At 43.6% G+C, this 20,495-nt stretch overlaps 1 protein-coding gene across 1 annotated transcript in view; it reads left to right on the top strand.

Annotated features, from left to right (window-relative positions):
* MAP4K5 (mitogen-activated protein kinase kinase kinase kinase 5) overlaps positions 1–20,138 on the top strand; it is a 62,222-nt gene extending 42,084 nt beyond the window's left edge. The window contains exons 16-32 of the mRNA XM_068194941.1: positions 3,076–3,118; positions 3,664–3,874; positions 4,385–4,482; positions 4,577–4,618; positions 5,301–5,385; positions 5,706–5,785; positions 7,053–7,113; positions 8,018–8,020; positions 8,111–8,225; positions 8,358–8,416; positions 9,738–9,841; positions 12,467–12,644; positions 13,668–13,736; positions 14,138–14,230; positions 14,794–14,864; positions 15,574–15,629; positions 17,046–20,138. Of these exons, the coding sequence (XP_068051042.1) occupies positions 3,076–3,118; positions 3,664–3,874; positions 4,385–4,482; positions 4,577–4,618; positions 5,301–5,385; positions 5,706–5,785; positions 7,053–7,113; positions 8,018–8,020; positions 8,111–8,225; positions 8,358–8,416; positions 9,738–9,841; positions 12,467–12,644; positions 13,668–13,736; positions 14,138–14,230; positions 14,794–14,864; positions 15,574–15,629; positions 17,046–17,133 (1,456 nt within the window). The 3' untranslated portion in view covers positions 17,134–20,138. The remainder of the gene's footprint in view (positions 1–3,075; positions 3,119–3,663; positions 3,875–4,384; positions 4,483–4,576; positions 4,619–5,300; positions 5,386–5,705; positions 5,786–7,052; positions 7,114–8,017; positions 8,021–8,110; positions 8,226–8,357; positions 8,417–9,737; positions 9,842–12,466; positions 12,645–13,667; positions 13,737–14,137; positions 14,231–14,793; positions 14,865–15,573; positions 15,630–17,045) is intronic.
* The last annotated feature ends 357 nt before the right edge of the window (positions 20,139–20,495 follow it).

Genomic DNA, 20,495 nt, shown 5'->3' with positions numbered 1-20,495 from the left:
GCCTCACACTTCTCTTCTGAGCCCTGGCTGTGGTTGTGACATCCTGTGACAAGGCCTGAGCACAGCCCTGAACTCGAGAAAGGGAAGGAGAAACCAGTTCTGAACGTTGAGTTTCACCAAGCTCGGTAACCCTGCACCGCTGCTCCTGCTGTGGGGTAGTTTATAACCCAGCCGTGCAGTGTTTTGGGCTGAAATGTGTTAGGGAAAGATGTGTTTGTGGCTGGTTTCCCTGGGATAGAGCAGGCCTGAAGTACAGGAGCACAACTCTCTCCAAGTCAGGACTGATTTGTTTTTGGAGTTGTACCTTCCTTTTGCTGCTAAAAAGTGGATTCTGCCTTTAAAGGATTTGCAGTCAGGAGTGTGGAGGTTCAGATGTAGGCAGAGATGATATCTGGGCTCAAATCATTGCTCAGCTCAAAGAGCCTGTTTCCCATCTTTATTTGGAACTCAGCAGCAGACGCTGAATTTCTCTGGCTTTTTTTCCTGCAGATGAAAGTCTTGCATAAGCTGTCAGCTGACATTACAGCCCCCTGGAAAGCTGGGGGAGATTGCCAGGATTTGAGCCTTTTGAGGCATCCTGGTTTTCCTGCTCCCAGTCTCGTTGGAGCAGGAGTTCGGGGGCTCTGGGACTGAACTCTGGGGGGCTCTGGCTGTCCCCTGCCCTGTTTCCCTCCCCTCCCCGTGCCCTGGGTTTGTCTGTGTGACCCTGCTGAGCTGTGTGCATTGAGCCTTGCTGGGAGTGCTGGATTTTCTGCAGACAGCTGCAGTCTGTGGGCTCCAGGAGCAGGGAGGGAGGGAGGGAAGCTCCTCCTGGCACAGGACTCAGGGATTTGATCCTGTTCTGCGGCTTTGTCTGCAGCAGGCTGTGCTAAAGCTGCAGCAAACATTCCCAGGGCTGTAAATCAATGAACAGGTACAGATTCATTGGCCAGGAGAGCAGGGACAGCAGTCCTGGATGCTGGATCTGTGCTGCTCACTTGGAAACCGGTGCCAGTTGGAAAGATAAACAGGAAATGCATAACTCCCTGTCCCAGCAGTTGTGAGTAATCCCTGGGCTGTGCAGAGAGGATGTGTGCTGGGGGGTCCTTGCTTTTCATGCCCTTTGGCTTTTTTCAGAGTGGATGCTGGGGGGTATCTTTGACTGAGGAACTGTTTGACTGGAAAGGGGAATAGCAGAATGCATACCTGGTGACTGAACTGGTTCCCTCCATTTTAAAACTGCTGTTGTAAAAATGTCCTGCATCGTGGAGGTGTTTTTTATTGATGTTTTCATAGAATCTCAGAAAGGTTTGGGTTGGAAGGGACATTAAAACCCATCCAATTCCACCCCCTACCATGGGCAGGGACCTTCCACCATCCCAGATTGCTCCAAGTCCTGTCCTACCTGCCCCTGGGTGCTCCAGGGATCCAGGGGCAGCCACAGCTGCTCTGGGCAACAAGAACCTTTCAAAAAGAAAGACTTTTTCTCCTTTAAGTTTTTTTGTAATTCCTGTTGGCAACTGTCTGCTGCTTTCCCTCAGAAGTGACTTGCAGGGATATTTCACATTAATCCAAATATGGCTGGGTTTTCCTGGTCATTGCCCTTTAAAGACACAGCTTGAAAATTGCCATTTTGCAACATTTTATCAGGGTTTTTTTTTTTTTCTTAAAGGTTATATTTTCAGTGCTGCTTTGATCCTCTAGTCACAGTTTCTTTTTTTTTTTTTTTTTTTTTTTTTGTCGTCCCTTGAGTAGCTTTGAAACAAAAATTCTCACTGTAGTGGGAAACAATCTGGGTCTTTGGTGCATGTGTATAAATAAGGAAACTTCCCTTTAAAGGCATTTCTTCATTTGTCTCCCAGTAACTTCCTCTGTTCTTTTTTTTCTCTTTTTATATTGTACTGTTGTTAGACATTTAAACAATATTTGGAATTCCAGGTAGGGAAGTGAAAATTGATGGTGTGGAAGACGGATCCAGTGATTTTTAGGGGATAAGGAGAAGGAAAGGACCATAGAGAGTGGAACTTAGTGCAGAGAATTATTTGTTTTGGGAAGGGCTGGGAGATGCTTGTTGTGAAACTCAGTGACATCAGGGATGGGTTGAGTTGCACGTGTCGACCTCAGAGCTGAGCTCTTAATTTTATAAACATTCTGCCTTAGGGGACTGCTCACAAAATTTGGAGATGGGAGTGAAGATGTTGAAGAGTGAGTGGATCTCCTTCCTGTACACTTGCTCTGCTCCAAAACCTCTTCCCTCAAAATGCTGCAGGAGGCTTTGCCACTCACCCACTGAGGGCTGGCTGCTCTCTTGGCTCCTTCCCTGATCCTCAGGAGAAATCCCAAAGCTCTGCTTTCTCCCCTGCTCTCCTTCCTGAGTTATCTTAGTCCCTGTGGAAGTGCCTGACACATAAAAGCAGATTTTATGGTGATGAATCCATCATGAGCAAGGCCTGGCTGTGACAGGATGATCCTGCACAGCTCGAGTGTCCCAGTGTTTGTCCGATCCCAAAGCGAGGCTGCAAACTGGAATCCCAGAGTCCCAGCATGGTTTGGTTGGAAGGGACATTAAAAATCATCTTGTTCCATCCCCAGCCATGGACTGGGACCCCTTCTACTGTCCCAGGCTGCTCCAAGCCCCATCCAGCCTGGCCTCGGGCGCTGCCAGGGATCCAGGGGCAGCCCCAGCTGCTCTGGGCACCCTGTGCCAGGTCCTGCCCACCCTCCCAGGGAAGATTTTCTTCCTAATACCTCACTTAAATGTACCCTTTTCCAGCTTGAAACCATTCCCCCTTGTCCTGTCACTCCAGGCCCTTGTCTAAAGTCCCTCCAGCCCGAGATCCAGTCCCTGAATTGATTTACAAACTTCAAATATCCTTCCCTGCAGATTGCTCTGTAACATTGGTATTTATAGAAAAACAGGAGTTTATTAAAAACCAGCACTTCTAACGAGATTAATGAGCTTCTCCCCTGCTCTTGCATTTCTAGTTAACCCTGTGTGTGCAAAGCTCTGCCCTGCCTTTCCTGTGCCTCTGGTTCAGTCCTCAGGGAGTTCTGGGTTTGGTTTAAGTCTCACAACTGCTGCCCTTCTCATTGCAGATCGACACTAAAGCGAGCTGGGCCACCCCCACTGCCTCCCAAGGTGAGAAATGTGGGATTTAAGGGATTCAGCCAGACTGGGATGGCCTCTTGGTCTGCATTCTGCCTGTGATAACTCCATCAGAGAGGAAGCTCTGAAATGATTCTGCTCTCAGATGTTTCATTTTCATAGAACCACAGATCTCCTGAGCTGGGAGGGACCCACAGGGATCAGCCAGGCCAGCTCCTGGCCCTGCCCAGACCCCCAGCAACCCCACCCTGGGCATCCCTGGCAGCTCCTGGAGCTCTGGCAGCCTCGGGGCCATGCCCATTCCCTGGGGAGCCTGGGCAGTGCCAGGGGAAGAACCCTTCCTGAAATCCAACCCGACCCTCCCTGACACAGCTCCAGCCCTTCCCTCAGGTCCTGTCCCTGCTCACCAGGGAGCTTTTTATCTTCCTTGTATTGTGGTGCCCAAAATCACACACACATTTCAAAGGCTGATATATTTTTCTGTAGCAGCAGTCTGACTGAAGTTCAACCTGTCTGAGGTTTTTCTTCCCAGGTGCCCTTCCCAGTTCCTCACATTTCCCCTCTTTGGTTCCTTGCAGCCGAGGATGAACAGTTACCCTGAGGAGAACCTCCCTGATGACAACAGATGCCAGACCATAAAACACTTCCCAGAGTCCCAGAGCAGAGCCCCAGCAGCCCACAGGAGACAGAGCATCCCAGTCTGTGGGCCCCAGGCAGATTCCTGCCCCATGGGGATGACCAGCAGCATCAGCAGCCCTGGACTGCTCACAGCCAGATACAGTGACCTGGGTAAATGCCTCTCCTGCCCTAAAGCTGCCTGGCACCTTGGAAAAGGAATTGCTTCCAGAGCCAGCTGTTCCCATAGATAATAGCTTCAAACAAGCTGGTCACGAGGTGAAGTTTTCCTTTTTCCATGTGTGGTTCTTACTAGAGCCATGGTGGGAATGTTCTTCCTAAAACAAGGACACTCAGCCAGTCAGTGCCATTACTGTGTTGCCTGCAGGAACGGGAGAAAAACAGTGATTGCGTGGGGAGGACCTTGCCACAGGAGAAAAACAGTGATTGTGTGGGGAGGACCTTGCCACAGCTTTATTCTCAGTGGGATTTGTCCCAGGGACTGTTTGGATAATGGGAAGTGTGAACTCAGCGTGGACGGCGTGCTGGGAAGGGTTCGGCTCCCTGAGATGTGGCTGTGCAATGTCAGAGCTCACTCCTCCGCTCCAGCTCGGCACAAGGGAGAAGAGATTTTCTATTTCACTGTGTCACATAGCTGCAAACCGTGTCTGGGCTCCTTTTCAGGCAATGGGAACGGGATGCTGAAACACATCGAGGAGAACGCAGAAGGGCCTGGACAAATCCCTCAGCTGCCACGGAAAAAGGAGAAAAGAGATTTCCCTGTAGGTATTGGCACTCTGGGGCTGATGTCACTGTCGTGTCCTCGAGCTGAGCAGTGCACAGGAGGGGTTTTATGATCGTTCTTTCTTCCCACAGAAACCAGCAATCAATGGTTTGCCTCCGACTCCGAAGGTGCTGGTAAGAAATCCGTGTGCACTGGGAATGATGGAAACCTCCTCTCTCTGGTGTGGAACGAGGCACCAGCTCACTTGGGGGGATTTTCTGCATCTCAGAGCCAGTTCCTTCTCCAGTGCTGAATCCACAAGATTTGTTTCCACTTTTTAAAACCTTCCTGTCACTGTCCATTCAGGATGTGAAGGGTTGGAGGCTTCCCTGGCTCCCTGAGTTGTGATCTCCAGTGGCAGCCCCTGCTTAGGCAGAGAAATGGGAAAAGGTGGTAGTGATGACAGGGTTTTGCCTATTCTCCCCTCTTGTCATTTTATAAGCACTCAGTTTTCATATGCTTTCTATTCAGTAGATAATAGTCAATTTTCAGATAATACAGAATAATTCAGATTGGAAAAGCCCTCTAAGATCACTGAGTCCAGCCATTCCCCCAGCGCTGCCAAGGCCACCGCTGAGCCATGTCCCCAGGTGCCACATCCACACGGATTTTAAATCCCTCCAGGGTGTACTGTACTTACCCAGGAGGTCCCTAAAGTTGTTGATGCCATTTTGAGCCCTCTTTGCATTTTTGAATGTCCATTAATTCAAATTAAAAGTTGTGAAAGGCAGTGTGTGTTCAGTGTGTGTGAGTGGCCAGGACATCAACTCTTCACACTCTAAATTTGTTTCAGGTTTCAGTTTTGGTGTCTTTCAGATGGGAGCTTGTTTTTCCAAAGTCTTTGATGGTTGTCCTTTGAAGATTAATTGTGCAACTTCATGGATACATCCAGATACTAAAGGTAAAGTTATGTTAGGTTTGGTCATGGTCTTGGGAAAGAAAACAATTTGTTAAGTTGTTTTAGGTTTGCACTTGAAACTTCCCAAAGTGGGGAGAGAATAAATAAGGGATTATAATATATATATTATATTATATTATATTATATTATATTATATTATATTATATTATATTTATGATATAATACATCATATTATATTATTATAATGTATATTATTATATATTATTGTATATTATATATTATATATATATAATAAAACTATTGTTATGTATAATTTATATTATAGAAATCAATATAATAAATCAATGATATTGATTTTTCAGATCAGTACATCATCTTTGGCACAGAAGAAGGGATCTACACTCTGAATTTGAATGAACTTCATGAAGCAACCATGGAGCAGGTGAGTTCTGCAGGGTTGAACCCACAGAATAGATTTGGGGATATTATGGAGCAATGAAGTTTGGCCCTGGAGGGAGAAGGTGGATACCAGGCTCTGGGGTTTAAATGATTCCCATCAAAGTCAGTAAGGAAAACCTGAAAATTACTTGTTCCCTGATCTACCTGTATTTGTAGTTGCTGCTTGTCAAATCTTCCATCTCCTTGGAGAGCAATTCCTGCCCCTTCTCCCTCCATTCCATCCCCACTAGGTGGCACATTGCAGCTCCTTGGATGCAAAGCCCTCAGTCATTTAATTCAGCTGCTCGTCTTATCCTCAAGAAGCTTTTCCTGGGCTTTCTAACCCTTTCCAAAACCACTTCATGCAGTCATGGTCTTAAATCTGGTGTTTCAGAGTCAGGATGTTCTTGGAATCTCATTCCTTGTGTGTTTTCCTAAATTATTTCACCTGACAGTCTTCTCTGGGCTTTTCCATGTGCTTTTTTATGTCCCAGTGAAAGGTTGGCTATGCCAGTGGTGGGAAGGGAGAACATTCAGTGCACTTCAAACAAAGTTTCCTTTTCCATGAGAGCATTCCCAGCTGGCAGAGGTCGGGTGTGACCACCTGAAACCCCCCAGGCTTCTGCCACACCACTTGTTCCCACATTTCCTTTTATCCATTTGCTGGTTTCTCCCCTCCAAATGCACATTCTGAACTGTTTCTCCAGCTTTTAATTCTGGTTGCATCTTCCAGAGTGCTTCCTGTCTGTCCCAGGTTGATGTCTCCCAGTTCCAGGAGGATGTTTTGTATTCCATTTGTAGTTTTTCAGTGGAAACGCTGAATAAACCCAAAGCTGTTCTAGTAAACAAAAGATTGCTGGGAGATTCTGAGGGTTTGTGTCCAACCAGTTGGATCTTTTCTTTCCATACTTTCTCCTACGCCTCTTTTCTTACTTTGCACATGGGAGTGGCGCATGGGACAAAGTGTTCTAGAACCAGGGAATGGTTTGGGATGGAAGGGGACTTAAATCCCATCCAGTTCCACCCCTTTTGGGACACCTTCCGTTGTCCCAGGCTGCTCCAAGTCTGGCCTTGGACACTTATTCCAATATTCCATAGTCTGTCTGTGCAGGGCTAAGTAAGGACCCAAAACAGGGAATAAACAGGAAGATGGGCTTTTCTCCAGTGTGCCTCCCTGCAGGAATAGTGGTGGAGGTGGAGCAGACAGAGAAAATCCCAGCTAAAAATCCCTGTAGGCTTCTATTAATGGAATGATTTTCTTCTTTTCCCAGTTATTTCCTCGAAAGTGCACCTGGCTGTACGTTATCAACAACACCTTAATGTCCCTGTCAGGTGAGTGGCAGCACAGGGGAAATGGTTACAGCTAGAAATAAACAGGAACATGTAAAGTCATGGTGGAATGCACTGTATGTGGTCGGTCTGCAGAAAGGAAGGCTCCAGGCAGAGCTCAGAGCCCCTGGCAGGGCTAAAGGGGCTCCAGGAGAGCTGGAGAGGGACTGGGGACAAGGACAGAGGGACAGGACCCAGGGAATGGCTCCCACTGCCAGAGGGCAGGGATGGATGGGAGATTGGGAATTGGGAATTCCTGGCTGGGCTGGAATTGCCAGAGCAGCTGTGGCTGCCCCTGGATCCCTGGCAGTGTCCCAGGCCAGGTTGGACACTGGGGCTGGGAGCAGCCTGGGACAGTGGGAGCTGTCCCTGCCGTGGCAGGAGTGGCACTGGATGGGATTTAATGTCCCTTCCAACCCAGATCACTCTGGGATTCCATGGTTCTGAAACAAAACCTGTGTCCCTTTGAAGCAGAACGAGGTGGCTTTCAAGTACTGCTGGTCCAGCAGTTTTCCTGATCCCTGGGCAATCAGCTGTCCTGGAATAGAACATTCCAGACAGGAATGAGGCACTGTGCCATGGAGGCTGATGGTGGGACTGTGCCTTTAAACATGCAGGATTTATATAACACTTGTCTTGGTTTGTCGATAAGAAAATATTTTAAATATTTAAAAATAGAATTTATAATATAAATATTTATTTACTATATTATTATTATATACGATACTATACACTATATATTATTTATTTCTTATACTTGTTGTTTTGCAATTACAGCCTTTAAAAATGTTTGCATAAAACTAGCTGTAATGAAATGAGCTCTGCTCTTCTCTATATTCATTATTATTTTTACCTTGGTTTGTTTTTCTCCATGTCTGGACTTGACCTACCTGACACCTGTTTGCAGAAGGTAACTTTTCCATCCTTGCATTTTCCTGAACATTGCAGTTCTGTGCTGGAGGAGTGGCTGAGATGTCAACTGTGCTTTTCTCTCTTACAGGGAAAACATTCCAGCTCTACTCCCATAATTTAATAGCTTTGTTTGAACAAGCCAAAAAAACAGGATTAGCTGCTCATATTCAAACCCACAGATTTCCTGACAAAATATTACCAAGGTACAAACCTTTCACCTACAGACAATTATTAATAAGTGAAAATAGCCATAAATTGTGTTGGTGCTGCTGAGTTGGTGTGTGAGGGGCCCTGACATCTGTTATTGATGCATTTTTTGGTGATTATTATTCCAGGAAATTTGCCTTAACAACCAAGATCCCTGACACAAAAGGATGCCACAAATGCTGTATAGGTGAGCAGACAAATCCAGCTTTGCCATTTATTTCTCTGCCCTTTGTCCCTGGATGTGGCATGTCTGAAATAAGTTCTGTTTAATAAACTTCAAGAGTTGTTTGTTCAGAAAAAAGGCTGAGGGCATTGGGGTGCTTCAGCCTGGAGATGTTGCAGAGTGACCTGTCTGGGGCATTGCAGTGCCTGAAGGAGCTGCAGGAGAGATGCAGAGGAGCTGTTGACAAGGGATGGAGTGCCAGGCCAAGGGGGAATGGCTTCCCACTGCCAGAGGGCAGGGAGAGACGGGAGAGTGGGATGAAATCCCTCCCACACCCCTGGCACATCCACAAACAGCCTTTCTGCTTTGGCACCTTGGCTCAAGGTGTGACCCGGGTCCAGCTTGTACTGAGGAAAACTTGAATATTTTCCACCAGGAAAGGATCAGTCGGAATAAAAATTCTGGCAGCAGAGGGAGGGCAGAGCCATGAGTGCAGTTTGAAGGGCACAGAAAGAGTTAAAGCTTGGGAAGTTGTGGGTTTGTCCTTTCCTTTCCCTGGTGCTGTGTGAAATCAGAATCTTGGAATTATCAAGGCTGGAAAAGCCCTCTGAGATCATCCATCCGTTCCCCCAGCCCAGCACTAACCCACATCCCCAAGTGCCACACCTGCAGAATGTACCTTTGCACTCCTGAAATATAAATATGGTAAACATAAATATTAAACATTATTATTAAACATAATGTGTATTATATATTAAAATATATCAATATTATAAATCTAGATGTCAATATAAAGCTGCATGCTTGGAGATCCTGTTCAGCTCATCTCAAGTGCCCACAACAGCCACACTTACAAATAATTCCTGAAATCAGGCAGCTGCTGTGTCCAGCTGAGCTTTAAAAGCCAGCCCCAAGCCCTGCCTCGTGTGTCCCACGAGCTGTCAGAGCTCCCCAGGAGTTTCCCACCTTCCCTGCCCGGGGACTTGTTCCGATGGCAGCCCGAGCCCGCGGCCGCAGGTGGAGGCCCCGCGGCTTTCCTGCGCACGCGGGCTCAGGAATGCAGCTGGCTGCTAATCAAAGCTGAAACGCAATTTGCCTGCCATGGGGCACCGAGTTGGTCACTGTGCCTGTTGGAGAGGGAAGCCAGAAGGCAACAAGTGGGACAAGATGGGCTTTAAGGTCCCTTCCAAGCCTAATGATGCCATGATAGCATTTTATAATGCTATTTCTTAACTCATTTCTAAAAATAGCTGTAGGGTTGGGGTTTTGGGGTTTTTTTCCAAGTACGAATTGAACTTGCAGGGCTTTAAAATGACTCTTTTCTGTCCTTTTTTTATTTTTGTAGTACGAAATCCATACACGGGCCACAAGTACCTGTGTGGTGCGCTGCAGTCAGGAATTGTTCTGCTCCAGTGGTATGAGCCAATGCAGAAATTCATGTTAATAAAGGTAAGCATTTACTTTGACTCGAGCTGAATAATTCTGCGGGTGCTGAAATAACCTGTCCAGAGTTTGGGGTGCAAAGTACAGCCCGGTCTGGTGCCATTCGTGGGTTGGGAACACTTGAAAACCTGCCTGGACACATCTTGACTCAGCAAATCTTGTGACTGAAGAAATTTGAGTAATTTAAAAGTCATTTAAGTGCTGGGTCAAGCCCAGCACTGGCAATAGCAGACCACAATCCACCTCTGCCCAGCTTAAAAACAGTGAAAATTCAGTGTATATCTAGTCTGAAATGCCCTGAAAATTCAGTGTATATCAACTCTGAAATGCACTGAAAATTAAGTGTATTTCTACACTGAAATACACTGAAAATTCAGTGTATATCTAGTCTGAAATGCACTGAAAATTCAGTGTATATCTACTCTGAAATACACTGAAAATTAAGTGTATTTCTACACTGAAATACACTGAAAATTCAGTGTATATCTAGTCTGAAATGCACTGAAAATTCAGTGTATTTCTACACTGAAATACACTCAAAATTCAGTGTACATCTACACTGAAATACACTGAAAATTCAGTGTATATCTACTCTGAAATGCACTGAAAATTAAGTGTATTTCTACACTGAAATACACTGAAAATTCAGTGTATATCTAGTCTGAAATGCACTGAAAATTCAGTGTACATCTACTCTGAAATGCACTGAAAATTCAGTGTATATCTACTCTGAAATACACTGAAAATTCAATGTATATCTACTCTGAAATACACTGAAAATTAAGTGTATTTCTGCACTGAAATACACTGAAAATTCAGTGTATATCTAGTCTGAAATGCACTGAAAATTCAGTGTACATCTACTCTGAAATGCACTCAAAATTCAGTGTATATCTACTCTGAAATACACTGAAAATTCAGTGTATTTCTACACTGAAATACACTGAAAATTCAGTGTACATCTACTCTGTATCCAGAGTAAAATATACAGATTATAAATATACAGTAATACACAATCATACAGTCATATACAATACACAATATATACAAAATTTATGCTCTGTGTACAGAGTAGAAATATACAATTTATAAATACACAGTAATATACATTAATATACAATTTTATTTATAAATATAACTATTGATAATATGTGTAAATATACAGAGTGTACTCTGTGTGCTTTGTATATTTATAAATATACTCTGTATATTTAAATATGTACTATAAATATATTATTCATATAAATGCATTTTCTATATTGTATTAAATAGAAATAAGTGTGTTTATAAATAAATATTTAATATATTGTTTTATATAGTATTATGTATAATGTATAATAGCTATTATATATACTGTATAGTTAAATTATTAAATTTATTTTATGAATCATTTTATATATTTAATATAAATATATCCAATATAAATAGAATAATTTATCTATTTTTATTAAACAGAAATAAATTTATTTATAATTGAATTAATTATTAGTTTATATTAATATATGTTTTATATTCAATGTAGAATATCTGTTATATAATATATAATTAAATTATAAATATATTTATTAGCCATATTTTATATATTTTAATAGAAATAGATTTAATATAAATATAATAATTTTAATCCATTTTTATTAAATCGAAATGACTTTATTTGTAAATAAGTATATTTTTATATTATATATTATATCTAAATATATAAGTATTATACGTAATGTATACCATTGCTACATTAAATCTATTTTATTAAATAGATTTAGTCTGTATTTTATTGATAGAAATATAATAAGAAACAATTATAATAATGTAGTAATATTATTTATATAATATGATATTATATATCATATATATGATATATATATAATATATATAATATATATAATATATATTATATATATTATATATTATATATTATATATATAATTATATATAATCTATATCTCATATATATGATATATATATTATATATATTATATATTATATATATAATATATAATATATATAATTATATATAATCTATATCATATATATATTATATATATATTATATATATATTATATATATTAATTATATATATTATATATTATATATATTATATATTATATATATAATTATATATAATCTATATCATATATATATTATATATATATTATATATATTCTATATTCTATATATTATATATTATATATATAATTATATATAATCTATATCATATATATATTATATATATATATTATATATTATATATTATATATATTATATATTATATATATAATTATATATAAATAATATATAAATGTATTATTTAATATATAAACAATATATTTCTATATTATTAATATAAAATCGTAATTCTTTCTATCGATATACTTTATTGCTGTCATTGTAGAATTATTCTAGACTCCTTTATTGACGGAATTGATTGGTGCAGTTGTTTTACTGGTGCTCTGTAATGACGTTTATGGGTACAAACGCAGTTCCCTTTGTTGATGCAATTGCGGCCATGTCAATGTCGGTGATGCTGAGCGGATGGCATCAGCGTGAACAGCCCGAGTGCAGTTGTGCTCGAGCACGGCAGGGTCACGTCAGGCTCGAAGCGGACTGAGAGCCGCTGCGCTTGTGTTTTGGCAGCACTTTGACTTCCCCCTGCCCAGCCCGCTGCGCGTGTTTGAGATGCTGGTGATCCCGGAGCAGGAGTACCCCATGGTGTGCGTGGCCGTCTCCGGGGGCACGGAGCCCGGCCAGGTGGTGCAGTTCGAGACAATCAACCTGAACTCTGCCTCCTCCTGGTTCACCGAGATCGGGGCAGGTGAGGCCCCGGCTCCCTCTTCCAGACGCTTCCGTGGAAACTCCTGCCCTGGAGTGGTTGGCAAAGCCTTTAGGATTGGCAGCTGCTGTGCCTGAAGAGGTGGAAGCTGATCCCAGATTGTCAGAACCTGGAAAAGATGGAGAGGGACTGGGGACAAGGACAGAGGGACAGGGCACAGGGAATGGCTCCCACTGCCAGAGAGCAGGGATGGGTGGGAGATTGGGAACTGGGAATTCCTGGCTGGGCTGGGATTGCCAGAGCAGCTGGGGCTGCCCTGGATCCCTGGCAGAGCCCAGGCCAGGCTGGACACTGGGGCTGGAGCAGCCTGGCACAGCGGGAGGTGTCCCTGCCTGGCAGGGGTGGGATGGGATTTAAGAAAATTTCCAATCCCAGCTATTCTGTGATTCCCTGATTCTCTGTTGTGCTGACCTGCCCCACATCAGTACAAACTGTCCTTACAAAAAACCTCTTATTTTCTAAATTCCCGTAGCCATCAGTCAGACCCTGCTGGTTGGGTTCTCCGTCGTGGTTCAAGGCTCTTTCCTGGGATCCTGCTCTTTCCCCTCCTTTCCTGCATAAAAACTCCCAGAAATGAATTCTTGTCCATCTTCCAGCACTCGGGAGAGGGTTGTTATCTTCAGCTGTCTCTTAAAAAGCAAAAATGTGGGTTATTTTTAAGACCTGGTTGATGTTTTGCAGCTGCTTTTCTCCTTTGCCTTTGTTGGATGTACATTTTTACCTTTAAATATTGCTTTTTAGCAGCTGTAGGAACAACTTCATTAGTAAAAACTAGGAAAAAAAAATCTCTTCAACTAGCTTATTATCATCACAATAATCTTTCCAGATGTGGATTTATGGGAAAAGAGTGGGTTTTTAGGAATTAAAAGTCCTTTTGTTTATTGTGGTGCCCCTCTATGCAGGAAGCTGTGCTGAACCATAGCATAAAATGTGTTTGAGCTGGAGCAGGGGGGCAGAGTCTCTTGATGTGATATAAAATATAAAATAATCTGTTTTTTTCCCCAGGCCATCAGCAGTTGGATGCCATTCACGTGACACAGCTGGAGAGAGACACTGTCCTGGTCTGCCTGGACAGTGAGTTACACAGAAATCTCTTGGATAACTCACCACACCTCGTGCAAAACTTGGGTTGCCACAGTTGTTGATTTGAACTTCACCATGAGTTTGGGTTTTTTTCCTCCCTGCATTATTAATTTGTGTTGTAATATTTCCAAAAAGGTAGTTTGGATAAGTGGGATTTCAGTCTGGCTTTTGCAGTTGGTGTGTGCATCACTCTGTCTGTGTAAAACCGCCCCAAGTGGTACAAAGTTTCCTGTGTTTGTTTTGAGACAAAGTTGCTCTTGGGTTCATTTTAGGCAAATGCTCTAGATGTTAAATGTGGGTATTTCTTTGTGCCTGAAAGATGAAATTTGTATTTTGCACTTAAATCCTTTTCAGCTGTGGGTTTTAATGCTGGTTTTTCTCTTTCTCTTGAGAATTTGTGAAAATAGTGAATTTACAAGGGAAATTGAAGTCAAGCAAGAAGTTGGCTTCCGAGCTGAGCTTTGATTTCTGCATCGAGTCAGTGGGTGAGTGATTTGCTGCTCTGGTGTCTCTCAGGGGTTTAAGAACTCACTCTTGAAAGCCTGACTGGTTTCTGGTCATTTCCATAGCAATGAGAACAAAATTTGGGTAGGAAAAAGTAGTTTAGTAATACATAAATCTGTGTTAGCCTTCTAAAAGTTAAGATTTTATTTCAAGTAACAGCACATCCATTTTCTAATAATCAGGGTAATAATATTTGAATCTAATTCTCAACCTGCTGTCTTTAGACTAGGGCAGGAGTTTTTTAAAAACTTGAATTGTAGCTGACAAACAAGAATTTCTGCTGTAATAAACTCTCAGAATCACAGAATTAAATCATTCAGAGCTGGCAGCTCTGTGCTTTCTCTGTCCCTGAATGGAAAATTCCCATTTTCCATCATTCATCTGTTTTGAAGTAAATGTAATAATTCAGGTGATGTGTCATTTCCAGCAGCCCATGGTGCTTTGCTTGGCAGTGTTTGTTTTTTACACTTCCTGAGGGCTTCTCCAGAGGCATTGGGAAAAGCAGGATGCAGGGAATGGGGTGTGATGTGTCCCTCCTTTGCAGTGTGCCTTCAGGACAGCGTGCTGGCCTTCTGGAAGCATGGCATGCAGGGCAAGAGCTTCAAGTCAGATGAAGTAAGTGATCTCCAGCCTCTCCAGTTGAATTCCTCCTGTTCCTTATTTACCACTGGATCCTTTGGCTTCTCTCTCTGTGATGCCTTGTGCAGGCTGCCCTGGAGCAGAGGCTGGATGGAGTCACAGAATAAAGCAGGGATTTATTCAAAGGATCTCCTCCATGGATCCACCTTGGGCAGCACCAGAGCCCAGCCAGGGCTGCACCCAAGATGAACCCAAATGGTCCCAAAATGCACGAGCGCTCCCGGGGGCTCTCACTGTGATCAGCTCTGCTCCATGGGCACATTGCAGTTCATTGTCCCATTCCAGCTTTAGCCCATGCAGTCCCATCCTGCTTGTTTTTCTCTCTCCAGCCCATGTTGTTTGTGCTCCTGGGCTGAGGTTTGGATCATTTGTCCTTGGTGCCCAGCTGGAGAAGGAATTGTTTTGTCTCCCTGCTCTGTGCAGAGAGCTCACCATCCCCTGATATGGAGCCCAGACCCACACACTAAAGCAGCACAGAATGGGAAAATAGAAAAGCCAAAACCTGAGGCATCATCTCTGCTTCCCAAGTGAGAATGCTCACATTCCACAATGCTTAACATCAATTTATCCATTTCAGTCCTGTACTTTGCATTAAATGGCATTTGAATGTTTCTTTCCTTCCAGTCAGACCAATAAATTTCCTTGTGCTGTTGAAATGGATCTGAATTTCTGCATTTTTCTGCAGGTGACCCAGGAGATATCTGATGAAACCAGGGTTTTCCGCCTGCTGGGCTCAGACAGGTAATCCCCTGCAGAAACAGAAACCTTTTGTTTTATTTAAACCAGCTTTTCTAGTTCCCAGCTGGGCCTGGCTTCCAGCCCAGCCCAGCTCTGTCTGTGGGCACCAAGTGTCAGGGAGAGAGGAGAGATGCTCTGGGCGTGCAGGGTGCCCAGTGCACTTCTGGAAAAGCCTGCTCCTGGCTTTGGATTGTCCTGGTGAGCTGGGAATTACCTTGGCAGCGGTCAGTTAAAAGCAACCTTGGCTGCTCTGGAAATAGCAAACCAAAACTCACTCAGGTTTTAGTCGCAGTGATCCAAATCCACACATTTTCCATAAGATCCAGCTGATCCCTTCCAGCTGCACAGGTGGGAAGAGGTGCAGCTGTCCCCGGGTTTGCAGCCTGAGCAGAAGCTGCCCCAGGCTCCAGGTTGGACACATTCACTTGTGGATTCTCAGCCAGCCAGAGGGATAAATGTAGGAACAGACAGGGATGAGTCCAGCAATCACTTCAGCCACAGAATCCCAGACTGGTTTGGTTGGAAGGGACCCTAAAGCTCACCTCCTTCCACGCCTGGGCAGGGCCACCTTCCACTAGAGCAGGTGGCTCAGAGCCTTGAACACCTCCTGCTCTTGAATCCCTGATCCTCTGCTCCCTCATCTGGCCTTGGAGCTGCCAAACCCTTTGGTTTGTATTTTCATCTCTGTACAAATGGAGCAGGAGTTTTCCTGCCATTCCAGTGAGACGTGGAGTCACCTTTTTACCTTGGATCACTCTGGAACTGCTCAGGTGCAGAGGTGAGGATCAGGGACAGAGGCTGTTCAGAGACTTCCTTGGAAGCTCTTTGGGGAAAACAAAAAGCAGAGACAAATTTAATCCTAAAACCAACAGGAACTGGTGCAGAGAAAGGCTCAGTATTTGGGAGGGACAGGGGAGGTCAAAGGCCCAACCACACCAGCTGATGGTCAAGGTCCAGCAGTGGTCAGTGTGCCAAGACAGGGAGAGAATCATCTTCCAGAGTGGCCCACAGGAACGTGATCCAGCAGGACAAAGGCAGAGATGGGGTTGGGTGATCCCTGTGAACCCGTGAGGTGATAAATATTTAGGAGGGAAGAGAATTGTTGAGGTTGCCTATCAGAAGATGTAAGAGGGATAAACATTTGGGCTGCAGATGATGGGATCATGGAATTACAGAATGAATTGGGTTGGAAGGGACCTTAAAATCATCCAGCTCCAACCCTTCCGCTGTATCTTGTCCTTGAGTGTTTTTATCAGTGATGCTGGAAAATGAGGGAACTGGTTAAAGAATGAAACACCCAAGGTATTTGGGAGAACCTCTATCTCCAGCCTGTAGAAAGCCCTGAGTTTCCTCCTCAGGAGTTACACCAAGAGCTGTTCTTTGCCCCTAACTGTGGATCCCGTTTGTGTTTGGTTGCAGAGTGGTTGTGCTGGAGAGCAGGCCCACAGAAAACCCCACAGCTCACAGCAACCTCTACATCCTGGCTGGACATGAAAACAGTTACTGAGCAGCACTCAGCCCCAAAGAGCAGAGGGAATTGGCCACGCTGGGACCCAGGAGCGCCGGGAAACCAGGACTTGCTGCTTCTTGTCTGACACCCGAGTTGTGCTGGTTTTTAGGGTGGGAATCAATCCATTTTTGCAGCTGGGAACAGCTGGTTCTGTCTCTTGCCACTGTGTGGTTGGTTATGTCGAGTTTGCTTAATAAAAGCTGAGATAAAGAGCCCTTTACTCGTTAGTTCTAGGGAAACAGAGCCTTGAAACGTGTTCTGCAGTAAAGGTGCCATAAACTGTTAAATATTTCCCTTCCCTTGGGTTTTCCTTTTATTCTGTAGATACAGATCTAGTGCTGGCTGTTGCCCTGTTTTATACTGAGTCTTATTCTTAATAAAACAAAGATTTGTGTAGGAAGTGGACGTATCTGCAAAGCTTTTTGGTTTTAAATCTGCCATTGGGTATGGCTTTGTATAATAGACTATTTAATCCTTATTTATTAATCTGCTGCTAGGATGGGGTAAATGTCTAACTTTTAGCAAAGGAAGGTTGCAGAGCAGCTTACTTTTTTTTTTTTTTTACAATTGTATAAAATTTGATTATTCTTTTTCCTTGTAGGGACGTAGTGCATTACTGAGGGGTGTGTTACCGTGTTGGGTGATCATGTAAAAAAAAAATGCAGTTTTGTACAACAAAGTATTTTGTACTGATTTTTCTGCCTGCAGAATTGCCATAAAAGGGATTTTCTTACTTCCTAGACGTAGGGTGTGTGCACACATAGTAGAATATTGATATCAGACTTGTTGCTCCTGGGTGGCTGTGTACAATATCCATGTGTGTGTGCGTGTGCATGTGTGTGAAGTTGCCTGGCAGTGTGTATTTTTTATATATATATTTATACATATATATATAAAAATGTACAAAACATATATGCTTTATTTTCATAAATTAGGGATAAGCCTTGTGACATGAAGTGGAAATTGTAGCAGGTCACCATCCTTAATGAATGAAAGTATCATGTATCCAACTGCCCACGACGTGTGGTTTATTTATGCTGTTCCAGAGGGGAGCCTGGAGCCACAGCTGAGCCTGAGCAGCATTCCAGCTGCTGTGCTTTGGGCATGGCTGCTGCCCCCGCTGTGAGTATAAATAAACATGATAAGAACCAGTATTCTGTATCATTTTTGGTCACCTGCATTTTTTTTTTTTCCTTTCTCTTTTGTCCATTGAAGAGTCGCATCGGTTCCCTTTGTCTTCCTCGGTAATTGAAATTCTTGAGGTACCATTAAATATAGACTGACTCCAGGAGAGCATCTGGTTTTACTACCTCACATTACCCTGCTGGCTTTGATGTGAACGCTCCTCGGGCAGGTGCAGCAGCAGCAGCTCAGAAACATTGGGATTGAAGGGGTTTTTTAATTAAATGCCTGTTCAGCTGTGAGATCTGCTGCCTGGGAAGGAGAGGCTGGAATTCCCAGGTCATTTGGGCAGAGCAGGAAAGGTGTGTGAGAGCTGGGAGTGGTTTGGTGCTGTGTTGGCATCGGGCTCCGCGATCCGTGATTTAACAGGGAGGGAATTGTCTGGGCCCACGTGATGGCTCAGGGACGTCTCCTTGCTCAGGACAGCTGCAGGTTGGGAAGGTCCAGAGGGGAAAACAGCCCTGCACACATTTAGCATTTTAGCCACTGCCATTAAAACTAATTCTTGCTGACTTGGCATCCAAATCAAGTCAAGCTTTTCAGTTCTGACACTGTGTCAAAGGTTAATAAGTAGTAAGTGTAGAGATGCAATTTATAAATCAATCCACAGAGCACGAAAAATGTGCCTCAGGGGTGGTCAGCTGGAATTGGATCTGCAGTATTAAAAGCAGGATGTGTGATTTTTGTCTTCTTAAAGAGTTCTCTAGTATTGAAATTACTTCTCCACAGGTAACAGTGACTGGTGATTAACCTCAAATGGTGCCTCTCCTGGTCTTTAAAACAAAAATTAAGGTGAAGTGAAGCACCAGGTGTAGATATTGTAGAGCAAACACTTGTTAATTTACCTCATTCACTACAGAAGATAATTTCAGCTTCATCTTTGAAAACACTTAAAGGAGATCTCTAAAAGACTAGAGAAACCTGTAAATAAAATCTGAATATTTATGGGGAATAACTGGAGTAAATAACTCTTGACACTGTCATGCAGAAATAACGAGCTGAAAGTATTTTTCTTTGACACGAATTGCTGATGTTTTGCTGGATCCTGAAGAATAAACTTAGGAAAGTCCTCGTTTAATCAAACCTTTTTTAGCTGTTGAAGCATTTCTAATGGCATGTTGTGAAATGCTTAGTGCTGGTTTCATAGACAGTGGCATTTTTTGGCATGATCTGCAAGATGCTGTTTCCTAGTGTAAAACCTCACTTTGTTCCGTACCACAGAGCAGATTTGTGTGTTCCAGCCAGCCTCGGTGACTCTGATCAGTGTAATTTGTGTTTAACTGTTTCATTTAGTCTGGTATTGTCTGTACCTTTGTTTTTGTGGAATTTAAACCAGGCTTGAGAAAGCCTAACAGGGGGAGCTCAGGGGTGATAAGCAAAGCTTGCTCAGCCCCTCCTTCCTCACTCAACATTTATCAAAATTTTAATTACTGGATGCACGAGGTCATGTACCTGACTTGAAAGCCTTAAAAGAGGGTCCCAGAGCTCTTGGAAGTACAGACAGCATGGGAAGAGCAGTCTGTGGATTAATCTCTTTGGATTTCCTAACCAAATTCCTTGCAAGTGAAGAATACAGCTGGAATTGTGCTGACATCTCTTTGAAGAAGAAAGGTACAACGCATCAGGGGAGCCACGGTGTCTCTGGATGGAAAGGACAAGACTGGGAGACTCTGAAATGTGCTTTTTTTACCTTGTTTAGTCCTTAGGTGTAACTGAGACTCATAACTGCACTCGTTCAGTTTGTGTAACCAGGCTTTGTTCCACGGGAATTTCTGTTGCAGTTCAGTCTATGCCAAATAAACTGCTTTATTTGATCTGTGCCGTGGTGACTCGCTGGGAACAATGCCTTGTCAGATGGATCTGGGGAGAATCCAGCCGGGCTCCAGGTTTTGTGGCTGCTGTGGGAAGGGCCTGGCGCCGCTGCTCCCTGTCCTGCAGACTGCAGGGAGCCAGCAGCAGCTCCCGGGGACTGCACAGGAGGGAGAAATCACAGGAGCAGGGACAAATTATTCCCAGCCCAGTCACCTGGGAGCACTGAGGAACCACTCGGGAGCTGTTTGGCTGGAAAAGCAGAGGCTGGCTGCCTTGAACCTGGGAAGAGAGCAGGGGCTGGTGGGCTTCAAAGAGCTGCTCAGAGTAGGAAAACCCACAGCTCAGCCTCAGCAGGATCTAGAGCA

This window comes from Anomalospiza imberbis, chromosome 6, assembly GCF_031753505.1.
Source record: "Anomalospiza imberbis isolate Cuckoo-Finch-1a 21T00152 chromosome 6, ASM3175350v1, whole genome shotgun sequence".
Taxonomy (NCBI): Eukaryota; Metazoa; Chordata; class Aves; order Passeriformes; family Viduidae; genus Anomalospiza; species Anomalospiza imberbis.
The sequence above is the reverse complement of the archived record's forward strand: the minus strand, read 5'-3'. Positions and strand labels throughout refer to the sequence as shown.